Source organism: Saccopteryx leptura, chromosome 3, assembly GCF_036850995.1.
Source record: "Saccopteryx leptura isolate mSacLep1 chromosome 3, mSacLep1_pri_phased_curated, whole genome shotgun sequence".
NCBI lineage: Eukaryota > Metazoa > Chordata > Mammalia > Chiroptera > Emballonuridae > Saccopteryx > Saccopteryx leptura.
In genome coordinates, this window is record NC_089505.1 from 325,720,849 (window position 1) to 325,733,989 (window position 13,141).

General features: G+C 38.3%; 1 protein-coding gene across 1 annotated transcript in view; it reads left to right on the forward strand.

Annotated features, from left to right (window-relative positions):
• Positions 1 to 13,141, forward strand: part of LRRC69 (leucine rich repeat containing 69) — a 122,866-nt gene that overhangs the window by 2,652 nt on the left and 107,073 nt on the right. The window contains exon 2 of the mRNA XM_066379096.1: positions 2,235 to 2,420. Within this exon, the coding sequence (XP_066235193.1) occupies positions 2,238 to 2,420 (183 nt within the window). The 5' untranslated portion in view covers positions 2,235 to 2,237. The remainder of the gene's footprint in view (positions 1 to 2,234; positions 2,421 to 13,141) is intronic.

Here is a 13,141-nt window from a genome sequence, read left to right on the forward strand (position 1 = left end):
CACTCAAACCTGATGAGCCTGTGCTCAAGCTGGTGACCTTGGGGCTTCAAACCTGGGTCCTCTGCATCCCAGTCTAACGCTCTACCCACTGCACCTCCGCCTGGTCAGGCCTGAATATATATATATTTTCATTTTTCCGAAGCTGGAAATGGGGAGGCAGACAGACTCCCGCATGCGCCCGACCAGGATCCACCCGGCATGCCCACCAGGGGGCGATGTTCTGCCCCTCTGGGGCGTCGCTCTGTTGCATCCAGAGCCATTCTAGTGCCTGAGGCAGAGGCCACAGAGCCATCCTCAGCACCCGGGCCAACTTTGCTCCAATGGAGCCTTGGCTGTGGGAGGGGAAGAGAGAGACAGAGAGCAAGGAGAGGGGGAGGGGTGGAGAAGCAGATGGGCGCTTCTCCTGTGTGCCCTGGCCGGAAATCGAACCTGGGACTCCTGCACGCCAGGCCGACGCTCTACTGCTGAGCCAACCAGCCAGGGCTAGGCCTGAATATTTTTAATCCAGAATATATTTTATAGTTTTCAAGTTTTTGTACATCAATAATCTAAATGTTATACATATATGTAACCCAAATTCATCCAAGACTCATAACTGGCTAAACAGGGTTCTAACAGTAATCAAATGTAATTGGCTTCGGCTCCTCTCCCTTCTTCTTTACATCTTTATCTTTTATTTGGAAATTTTAAAATATACACAAAAATAGTGAAAATAGTATAATTAATCCTTATGACTAATTACTGAGATCAGTAATTATCAATGTTTGGTCAATTTTGTTTGATTCATTTCTTTCACTCCTCACCCCACTCCCCTTCATTTATTATAAAGAAATTTAAAGACATGAAATTTTACCTGAAAATTTTTTATTTATTTATTCATTTTTAGAGAGGAGAGAGAGAAGGAGAGAGAGAGACAGAGAGGGAGAGAGAGGAGAGAGAGACAGAAGGGGGGAGGAGCTAGAAGCATCAACTCCCATATGTGCCTTGACCAGGCAAGCCCAGGGTTTTGAACCGGCGACCTCAGCATTTCCATTACCTGAAAATTTTACATGCATTTCTAAATGTTAAGTACACTTGAAAAAAATGAAGACATTGCCATTTATGACAACATAGATGGACCTTGAGGACATTATACTGAGTGAATTAAGTAAATCAGAAAAACCTAAGAACTATATGATTTCACACATAGATTGGATATAAAAGTAAGACTCATGGACATAGATAAAAGTGAAGTGTTTATCAGGGGAAGAGAGTTGTGGAGGAGAAGAGGAGGAGGAGAGTAAAGAGAAACAAATATACAGTGATGGAAAATGATTTGACTTTGAGTGACAGATATGTAATACAACATAATCAACAGTTCAAATGCTATAGAAATGTTGACCTGAAACCTATGTACTCTTATTAATCAGTGTAACCCCATTAAATTTTCTGAATAAAAAAAATCAGACAAATAACCCAGTAATCTATTTTAGGATCATTAATCACATGTCATAAGTCTCATGATGTGATGTTGTAAAAAAGTACACAGCACAAAGTATGAAATATCTTTGTCAAAAAATTGAGTCTAAATCTAATAATTTCTCTAGATCTGACTGCCACTTACAGAAAATATAAGGACTAGAGAAAAGCTAAATTCATCTCAGGGAAGCAGTCAGCCAAATCTAGAACATGATACTTTCTACAGCAAATGACACAAGGTTTAATTAAGTCAGTGGCATTCATAAAAATAAGGGAAACTGTTATGAAATAAATGAAACTTAAGAAAAATAACAGCCAAATGCAGTATGTGAACACTGTGTTTTGATTTGCATTTCTATAATAGTGAAGAGGAGCATTTTTTCATGTATCTCTTGGCCATTTGTGTTTCAGTCCACTCGTGATTATTCTTTCTGATCCTCAAATATTCCCATTTTAGATAAGTGGGAGTCCTTATAAATTGGCTTCTATTTTTTTTAAATGTGATCTTTTTAGTATTTGATAACTTCCATGTCTCTGGCATGAGATATCCTTGGTTCATCTTGTACATTTCTTGCCCCAAACCTGGAATGAGCTATTTTTCTTCTCTACCTTTTATCAGGAAATTATTTGATGCCTCCTATCTTCAACATGGTAGATCTCAGAATGTTTTCGTTTCCATGACACAGCAATTCTGCAATTAGAGGTTCTAAAGATGCATAATAAGTAACTTAATCCCTAATGGTTACCTTTCCTCTCTCTTCTTTTTCTCTTCTAAGCCCATGGCTGAAAAGTTGTTAGTAAGAGCATTGAAAGGCGGTAAAAGCACTAGAATTGTTACTTTGAATGGGAAGAAGATGACAAAGATGCCCATAACATTAGAAAAACTGCCTGGCTTGAAGACTCTAAACCTTCAGAATAACCTAATTCCCAAAGTGTGCTCAGAGATAAGTACATTGACCCAGGTGAGCAATAGCATATCTTTTTGGATTGAGGATGGAAAGTAGGAGGAGGGAAAAGAGGTAAGAGAACAACAAGGCTTTGGTCAGTGGAGATTGAGCTTCTTGAAGACCTACTCTGGAGTATTGTTAGAGAAGCATCAGGAGGCTTTCTCCCTTTGGGTATTACATATGGTAGGGGAAGATGTTTTAATGCAGTGGTCCCCAACCTTTTTTGGGCCATGGACCGGTTTAATGTCAGAAAATATTTTCACGGACTGGCCTTTAGGGTGGGACAGATAAATGTATCGCGTGACCGAGACAAGCATCAAGAGTGAGTCTTAGACTTAGACGGATGTAACAGGGAATCTGGTCATTTTTAAAAAACAAAACATCGTTTAGACTTAAATATAAATAAAATGGAAATAATGTAAGTTATTTATTCTTTCTATAAATAACCCCCGCGACCCGGGGGTTGGGGACCACTGTTTTAATGTACTCATGCTCTCTTCGGCCTACATCTGGAATGAGAGGGTTAGGTCTCTCCTGTACTCATCTTTCTGGAGGCTGCCTTATGGAAAGGCTTGGGAGTCTTGATCTGCTTGTGTAATTTGGGGCTCCATCTGGAACTGGGTTTGAGGGTCCCAGAGGTGCTGCTTATCCTGGGGACTATCCTGAAGCTTTTACATATGGAATGAAGAAACATCGGGTATAGGAAAGGGGTTCCTTTTCAGTTTCCTACAGCAGGCTGAACTGCTCCATTTTTGAAATGGAGTGTTGGCAGGGAATGGGAAGGAGGGGACATTCATTTATTTTGAAGTAGTTTCAAAGCAGTTAAATTTCATTTATCAAAAAGTAAGGTATAATTTTTCTTAAAAAGTAAGGGCTAAGCTGAGCCACCTCTGTATTTAAAGCAGGTTTACGCTAATGGCATTCTTGTTTAGCTGTTTATGAACTAAGAATTTTTCTGTAGTCTCCAAGGTTGTGGACTTTTGAAGAAAAACTTATTTTACCTTTATAATTGGAGTTCTAGAAGCAGCTTGAATAAAGTTTATTAGAAATTCTCAAAAGATAGATACAGATTATGTACACAGCTGAGAAATACTGCTCAGTCATTCTCACAGTTGCTAATAGAAGGGTGGACTGAGGTTTAAGAAATGAGAAAGTTAAGATGGTTGCAAAAAGCCCTCTATGTGATTTTGGAATCCTAGACACCTTAACTGGTTTAGCCACTTACTAGCTGTGTATTAGGGATTTAATCTTATTGGGCCTCAATTATGACTTCGTTTATTGAATCCCAACATAAACATTGAGCACTACTTGTTTTTAAAGCAATAGGAACTGGTGACTTAAGAATAAATGAAAGATTCAAAATCATGCTTTTATTGAACTTACATTCTTTTTAAAAAATTTTATTTAGAAAATTAAATTTAACAGGGTGACATTGATCCATAAGAGTACATAGGTTTCAGGTAAACATTTCTAAAGAATTTGAACTGTTAATTATGTTGTATACTCATCACCCAAAGTCAAATCATTTTCCATCACCTTATATTTGTCCCTCTTTACACCCTTCCCCATACCACTTCTCTCACGTCCCCCAAACGCTCCTGGTAACTACTTCACTTTTTTTTTTTTTTTTGTACTTTTCTGAAGCTGGAAACGGGGAGATACAGTCAGACAGACGCCCACATGCGCCCGACCGGGATCCACCCGGCACGCCCACCAGGGGCGATGCTCTGCCCCTCCGGGATGTCGCAGAGCCACTCTAGCGCCTGGGGCAGAGGCCAAGGAGCCATCCCCAGCACCCGGGCCATCCTTGCTCCAATGGAGCCCTGGCTGCGGGAGGGGAAGAGAGAGACAGAGAGGAAGGGGGGGGTGGAGAAGCAAATGGGCGCCTCTCCTATGTGCCCTGGCCGGGAATCGAACCCGGGTCCCCCGCACGCCAGGCCGACGCTCCACCGCTGAGCCAGCCGGCCAGGGCCCTACTTCACTTTTATCTGTGTCCATGAGTCTCAGTTTTATATCCCACTTGTATGTGAAATCATAGAGTTCTTAGCTTTTTCTGATTTACCTATTTCACTCAGTATAGTGTTCTCAAGGTCTATCCATGTTGTCATTTCTTATAGCTGAGTAGTATTCCATTGTATATATGTACCACATCTTCTTTATCCAGTCCTCTATCAAGGGACACTGGTGTTTTCATGTCTTGGCCACTGTGAATAATGCTGTGATGAACAAAGTGGTACATGTGTCTTTATATACCAATGTTTTTGATTTTGGGGGGTAGATACCAAGTAAGGGGATTACTAGGTCATATGGTAGTTCTAGTCTTAATTTTTTGAGGAACCATCATGCTTTCATCCATGCTGGTTGTACTAATTATAATTAGCATTCCCATCAGAAGTGAATGACGGTTCCTTTTACTCCACAGCTTGTTCAACGCTTGTTATTACCTGTCTTGTTGATAATAGCCAATCTGACAGGTGTGAGGTGGTATCTCATTGTAGTTTTTATTTGCATTTCTTGAATAGCTAGTGAAGATAAGCATCTTTTCATATGTCTTTTGGCCATTTGTATGTCCTCTTGGGAGAAGTGTCTGTTTAGGTCTTCTCTCCATTTTTAATTGGATTGTTTGCTTGTTTGTTGCTGAGCTTCCTGAGTTCTTTATATAGTTTGGATATTAACCGCTTTTGTTTGCAAAGATTCTCCCACTTAGTTGGCTTCCTATTAGTTTTGTAGTCAGTTTCTTTTGCTGTGCAGAAACTTTTTAGTTTGATATAGTCTCATTCATTTATTTTTGCCTTTACTTGCCTTTGGGGTCAAATTCATAAATTGTTCTCTATGGCTAAATTCCATGAGTTTAGTACTTCTATTTTTTTCTATGTAATTTATTGTTTCAGATCTTACATTTAGGTCTTTTATCCATTTTGAATTAATTTTTGTGCAAGGGACAAATTGTAGTCAAGTTTCTTTTCTTTCTTTTTTTTTTGCATGTGTTTTTCTAATTTTCCCACCACCATTTATTGCAGGGGCTTTCTTTTCACCATTGTATGTTTTTGGCTCCTTTGTTGAATATTATTTGTCCATATGTGTGGTTTAATTCTGATCTCTTTCTATTCCATTGGTCTCTATGTCTATTTTTCTGCCAATACCATGCTGTTTTGATTATCATGGCTCTAAGAATAATTTGAAGTTAGGTAGTGTGATACCATTGGCTTCATTCTTTTTCCTTGCTTGGGCTATTTGGGATTTTTTATGGTTCCATACAAACCTGGTGACTTTTTCTTCTATTTCTTTAAAAAATGATATGGGGATTTTGATGTGGATTGCATTAAATTTGTATATTGCTCTGGGTAATATGGACATTTTAACTATGTTGATTCTCCCAATCCATGAACATGGGATATTTTTCCCTTTAATTGTTTCCTTTTCAATTTATTTCAATAATGTTTTTTAGTCTTCTGTATATAGGTTCTAGGTATTTTATATTTTTTTCTTGTAATGGTAAAAAAAGTATTTTTTTTTAGTTTATTTTCTGACGTTGTGTAATTGGTGTATATAGGAAAGCAGTAGACTTTGTATATTGATTTTATATCCTGCAACTTTACTATATTGGTTTCTTTTTTCTAATAGATTTTTAGTGGAGTCTTTGGGGTTTTCTATATACAGGATCATGTCATCTGCAAAAAGTGATACCTTTACTTCTACTTTTCAATATGAATGCCTTATATTTCTTTCTCTCGCCTGATTGATCTGGCAAAAACTTCCAGAACTATGTTGAATAAAAGTGGAGAGAGTAGGCAGTCTCGTCTTTTTCCTGATATTAGAGGAAAAGCCTTCATTTTTTATTATTTAGTATCATATTAGCTGATGATTTGTCATATATGGCCTTTATTATGTTGAGGTACTTTCCTTCTATTTTGATTTTATTGAGAGTTTAAACACAAAAAGATGTATCTTACTGAATGACTTTTCTACATCTATTGATAGGATCATACAATTTTTCTTTTTTGTTTTGTGATGTGGTGTATTACATTGATTGATTTCTGTATGTTGAGCTATTTTTGTGTTCCTGGAATGAAACCCACTTGAACATGATGTGTTATTTTTTTATTGTGTTATTGTTTTCTATTTGCCAGTATTTTGTTTAGGACTTTTGCATCTGTATTCATTAGAAATATTGGTCTGTAGTTTTTTTTCTTGTATTGTCCTTGTCAGATTTTGGTATGAGGGTTTGTTTTGTTGGCCTCATAATATGTGTTAGGGAGTATTGCTTCTTCTATTTTTTGGAAGACTTTGAGAAGGATAGGTACCAATTCTTCTTTGAATGTTTTGTAGAATTCAGTAATGTAACCATTTGGTCCTGGACTTTTGTTTTGGGGAGATTTTTGATAGTTACTTCTATTCCCTCCCTTAAGGGTCTATTGAAGTTTTCTAGTTTTTTGTGACTCAGGCTAGGAAGATTACATAGTTCTAAGAATTTATTCATTTTTCTAGATTGTTAAATTTGTTGGCATACAGTCTTTCATAGTAAAGTAGTATGATCTTTTGTCTATCTATGGTCTATGTCAGGGGCAGTCAACCTTTTTATACCTACTGCCCACTTTTGTATCTCTGTTAGTAAAATTTTTTAACCACCCACCGGTTCTACAGTAATGGTGATTTATAAAGTGGGGAAGTAACTTTACTTTATAAAATTTATAAAGCAGAGTTACAGCAAGTTAAAGCATATAATAATAATTACTTACCAAGTCCTTTATGTTGGATTTTTGCTGTTTGGTAGAATAAATCTTTATAAAACAACTTATTATAGTTAAATCTATCTTTTTATTTATACACTGGTTGCTCTGCTACCACCTACCATGAAAGCTGGACACCCACTTGTGGGCAGTAGGGACCAGGTTGTCTGCCAGTGGTCTGTGTGATAATTTCTCCTCTTTCATGTCTGATTTTATTTATATGAGTCTTTTCTCTTTTTTCCTTAGTGAGTCTAGCCAAGAGTTTATCAATTTTATTGATCTTTTCAAGGAACCAGCTCTTTGCATTAATTTTTCTATCATTTTTTTTTGTTCTTGATTTCATTTAGTTCTGCCCTAGTTTTTATTATTTCCTTTCTTCTGCTCACATTGGGTTGCCTTTGTTCATCTTTTTCTAGTTACTTAATATATATTAGGTTGTTTAATTGTGATCTCACTTGTTTCTTGCTATAATCCTGTAATAACTTTCCTCTTATTAGTGCTTTTGTTGCAATCAGGAAGTTTTGATATGTTAAGTTGTCATTCTCTTTTATTTGAATATATATTTTGGTATCTGCTTTTATTTATTCTTTGACACAATTATTTTTTAAGAACTTTCTATGATATCTATGGTAATTTCTCCACTTTCATTTCGGATTTTATTTATATGAGTTCCTCTTTTTTTCTTAGTGGGTCTAGCCAGTGGTTTGATAATTTTATTGATCTTTTCAAATAACCAGCTCTTTGTTGTGTTAATTTTTTCTATAATTTTTAAATTTTATTCTCTATTTTATTTAGTTCTGCTCTAATTTTTACTATATCCTTTCTTCTGCTGATTTTGGGCTGCTTTTGTTCTTCTTTTTCTAGTTTCTTAAGATGTGGTGTTAGGTTGTTTACTTGAGATCTCTCTTGTTTCTTGCTGTAAGCCTATGATGATGTAAACTTTCCTCTTATTACTGCTTTTGCTGCATCCCAAGAATTGTGATATGTCGTGTGTCATTTTCATTTTTCTGTGTATATCTTTTAACCTCTGTTTTATTTTTTCTTTAACCCAGTCATTTTTTAGACGCATGTTGTTTAATTTCCACATTTTTGAGGGTTTCTTTGAAACTTTCTTTTTGCATTTGAATTCTAATGTCAAAAAACCTTACGGTCAGACAATATACTTGTATAATTTCAATCTTTCTGAATTTATTGATTTTAGTTTTGTGGCCCAACACATGGTCTATCCTTGAGAATGCTCCATGCATACTGGAGAAGAATGTATAATCTGATATTTTGGGATAAAGTGTCCTGTAAATGTCTATTATGTCTGTTTGGTCCAGTTTTTTAAGGCTTATATTTCTTTTTTTATTTATTTATTATTATTATTTTTTTCATTTTTCTGAAGCTGGAAACAGGGAGAGACAGTCAGACAGACTCCCGCATGTGCCCGACCGGGATCCACCCGGCACGCCCACCATGGGGCGATGCTCTGCCCACCAGGGGGCGATGCTCTGCCCATCCTGGGCGTCGCCATGTTGCGACCAGAGCCACTCTAGCGCCTGAGGCAGAGGCCACAGAGCCATCCCCAGCGCCCGGGCCATCTTTGCTCCAATGGAGCCTTGGCTGCGGGAGGGGAAGAGAGAGACAGAGAGGAAAGCGCGGCGGAGGGGTGGAGAAGCAAATGGGCACTTCTCCTATGTGCCCTGGCCGGGAATCGAACCCGGGTCCTCCGCACGCTAGGCCGATGCTCTACCGCTGAGCCAACCGGCCAGGGCTAAGGCTTATATTTCTTTATTGATTTTCTGTTTGAATGATCTATCTAAAGCTCTCAATGCTGTGGTGTGTTCAAATCTCCAGATATAATTGTGTTTTTTTGTTTTGTTTTGTTTTGTATTTGTCTACTTCTATTTTAGATCAGTTAGTAGATGTCTTATATATTTTTATACTTTCTGATTTGGTATGTATATATTAAGAAATGTTATGTCTTTTTTTTTTTTTTTTTTTTTTTGCATTTTTTCTGAAGCTGGAAACAGGGAGAGACAGTCAGACAGACTCCTGCATGCGCCCGACCGGGATCCACCCGGCACGCCCACCATGGGGCGACGCTCTGCCCACCAGGGGGCGATGCTCTGCCCATCCTGGGCGTCGCCATGTTGCGACCAGAGCCACTCCAGCGCTTGAGGCAGAGGCCACAGAGCCATCCCCAGTGCCCGGGCCATCTTTGCTCCAATGGAGCCTTGGCTGTGGGAGGGGAAGAGAGAGACAGAGAGGAAGGCGCGGCGGAGGGGTGGAGAAGCAAATGGGCGCTTCTCCTGTGTGCCCTGGTCGGGAATCGAACCTGGGTCCTCCGCACGCTAGGCCGACGCTCTACTGCTGAGCCAACTGGCCAGGGCCTGTCTTTATTTTTTTTTATTTTTTTATTATTTTTTATTTATTTATTTTTTTTACAGAGACAGAGAGAGAGTCAGAGAGAGGGATAGGGACAGACAGACAGGAACAGAGAGATGAGAAGCATCAATCATTAGTTTTTCGTTGCGCATTGCAACACCTTAATTGTTTATTGATTGCCTTCTCATACGTGCCTTGACCATGGGCCTTTAGCAGACTGAGTAACCCCTTGCTTGAACCAGCAACCTTGGGCTCAAGCTGGTGAGCTTTTGCTCAAACCAGATGAGCCCTCACTCAAGCTGGCGACCTTGGGGTCTCGAACCTGGGTCTTCTGCATCCCAGTCTGATGCTCTATCCACTGTGCCACCGCCCGGTCAGGCTGTTATGTCTTTTTGATACAGTTTCCCTTTATAATGATGAAATATCTATCTTTGTTTCTGGTTCTCTTTGTTTTCTTCTTTCCTGGTTTTTTTTGACAGTGACTTAGAGACAGAATGAGGAACAGATAGACAAGAAGGGAGAGAGAGATGAGAAGCATCAATTCTTTGTTGTAGCAAGTTAGTTGTTCATTGATTTCTTTCTCATATGTGCCTTGTCTGGGGTTCTATAGCATGTAATTTACCTCTTACTAAGGCCTGTGACCTTTGGGCTCAAGCCAGCGACCATAGGGTCATGTCTATGACCCTATGCTCAAGTTGGTGACCCCACGCTCAAACTGGTGAGCTCGAGCTCAACTGAATGAGCCTGTGCTGAAACCTGCGACCTCAGTGTTTTGAACCTGGGTCCTCTGTGTCCTAGTCTGATGCTTTACCACCTGGTTAGGCCCCTTAGTTTTCTTTCTTTTTTTTATTGTGACAGAAACAGACAGAGAGCAGATAGGGACAGACAGACAGGAATGGAGAGAGATGAGAAACATCAATTCTTCTTTGTGGTACCTTAGTCGTTCACTGATTACTTTGTCATATGTGCTTTTACCAGGGGGCTACAGCAGACTGAGTGACCCCTTGCTCAAGTCAGCAACCTTGGGCTCTAGCTGGTGAGCCTTGCTCAAACCAGATGAGCCCACACTCAAGACAATGACCTTGGGATTTTGAACCTGGTCCCAGTCCGATGCTCTATCCACTGCTCTACTGCCTTGTCAGGCCCCTTTGTTTTCTTAAGGTCAGCATTTTCCGACATGAGAATGGCTACACCTGCTTTTCCTTGGGTATATTTCTTTCAAGAATTGTTTCCAACTCTCCACTTTGAGTCTGTTTTTGTTCTTGCAGTAGAGGGGTCTCTTAAAGGCAGCATGTTTGGGTTTTGCTTTTTGATTCAATTTGCTAATCTTTGCTTCTTTATTGGTGAGTTTGGCCCATTTACATTCAGGGTAATTATTGACACTGAAGGATTTTCTATAACCATATTATGTTTTCTGGTAGCTCTGTGTCTTCTTTGGTTCTTCTCTTTTTTATTTCTGTCATTTTATTTTATTTTTTGTATTTTTCTGAAGTTGAAGCGGGGAGGCAGAGAGATAGAGAGACAGATTCCTGCATGCACCAACCAGGATCCACCCAGTATGGTCACTGGGGGGGGGTGATGCTCTGCCCATCTGGGGCATTGCTCCGTTGCATCCGGAGCCATACTAACACCTAAGGTGGAGGCCATGGAGCCATCCTCAGTGCCTCAGCCAACTTTGCTCCAATAGAGCCTTGGCTTCAGGAGGGGAAGAGAGAGATAGAGAGAAAGGTAAGGGGAAGGGTGGAGAAGCAGATGGGTGCTTCTGTGTGCCCTGGCTGGGAATCAAACCTGGGACTTCCACATGCCACTAATGCTCTACCACTGAGCCAACTGGCTAGAGCTTTTTTCAGTTGTTTTTGTTAGGTAATATTCTATAATTCTTTCCCTTGTTTCTTCTTTTTTCAAACTGTGTTTCAATAGTGGATTTTATTTATTTATTTTATCAGTTATTATCATTGTATTAGGAAAAAAATGTTTATATGTCTAAGGATAGCTTGGATAGATATAGTATTCCTAGCTGGTAATTCCTCTCTTTTAGTACTTTGAATGGTTGGGTCCACTCTCTTCTGGCTTGTAGAGTTTTTGCTGAGAAGTCTGAGGATAATGTAATGGGCTTTTCTTTATATGTTATGTTTTTCTTTTCCCTAGTAGCCTTGATAGTTCTTTCTTGTCATTGATTTTTGACAATTTTATTACAATGTGCCTTGGAATAGGTCTGTTTGGATTGAGGTAGCTTGGCATTTCATTTCTTTTTTGGATTTGAGGCTCTAACTCTTTTCATAGGCTTGGGAAATTCTCATCAATTATTTGTTTGAATAAGGTCTCCATTCCCTTATCTGTCTCTTCTTCTTTTGATATACCAATTGTTATTATACCACTCTTTTTTGGTGGAGTCAGACAATTCTCTCAGCGCTCTTTCATTTTTTAAAATTTGTGAGTCTCTCTCCTTTCTGGGGCATCTCTAGTTGTCTGTCTTTTATGTCACTGATTCTTTTCTTTATCTGGCTTGTTTTAGTAGTTGAACTTGCTACCTCAGTTTTCATTGCATGTATTGGGTTCTTCATCTCTGTTTTGAAAGTTTCATTTTCTCGCTGAGCTCATTAAATTGCCTGTTGATTTTTTCTTGCATCTCTTTGAGTATTTTCAGAACTTTAATTGTGAATTCTCTATTATTTAACTCCAAGGTTTCCATGTGTTTGAGTTTTCTTTTTGGAGAATTTTCATTTTCTTTCTGAACTACGTCTGTCTTATGTAGCCATGTTATTTGATTTCTTCTTTTTTTATGGCATTTGAAATTGGAATTTTTAAGAATTCTAACTAAAAGAAAACTAAAGAAGTAATAATAAAAATTTAAAAAATATAATGAAAATATAAAAATTTTAAATGTAATGAGTAGTAAAAAAGAAAAACCACAGAAAACAAAGACTGTAAACCAAAAAAATTAAGAACAAAACATCCATAAAAAGTAGGAATAAAAAATATAAAAATTAAAGAAATTGAAAGCCAAAGGATAAAAAAGAGAAAGAAAGGATAAAAGGAAAAAGAAGAAAAGGAAAAATAAATATCAGTTTTGAGAGGTTACTGTTTTATTTCAGTAATTGTCACTTTATTATAAGGTTTAACTCTTAAATTTCTGGACTCTTCTGTGCTGAGATGTTTCTGTTGTAATGATGTAGTTTGTGCTGCTTTAGTGATAATGGGTGAGGTATAGTGTGAGTTCTTTATGGCTTTGGCCTTATAGCTTCAGCTCTCCTGCTGACTGCAAATGCATTTTATATTCTGCCCTGCTTTTCAACCTCTCCCACTTTTACTCCATTCAGTTCGCAGATCTTTCAGGCATGCCATTGATCCTAACTGGGGTTCCTTCACTGCGTTATAGTTGTTCAGTTTGTTGAAATTTCAAGGGGAGAGTTCAGGAGTATCTCTCTTGCTACCATTACTGTGACTTCATCCAGGTCCATATTGGTCTTAATGGAAAAAAAAAGGATTTGGGAGTAGTGTTGCAGGACGAGCTAAGATCTTTGGCTATATTTCAGGAAATTAATGCCTTTAGTAATTTTTTTAATGCTTTTGAATCTGTGGGTCACAATGTTAGAAGATTTTTTAGTTGCTCAATGAGAAATAAATTAATTGTGT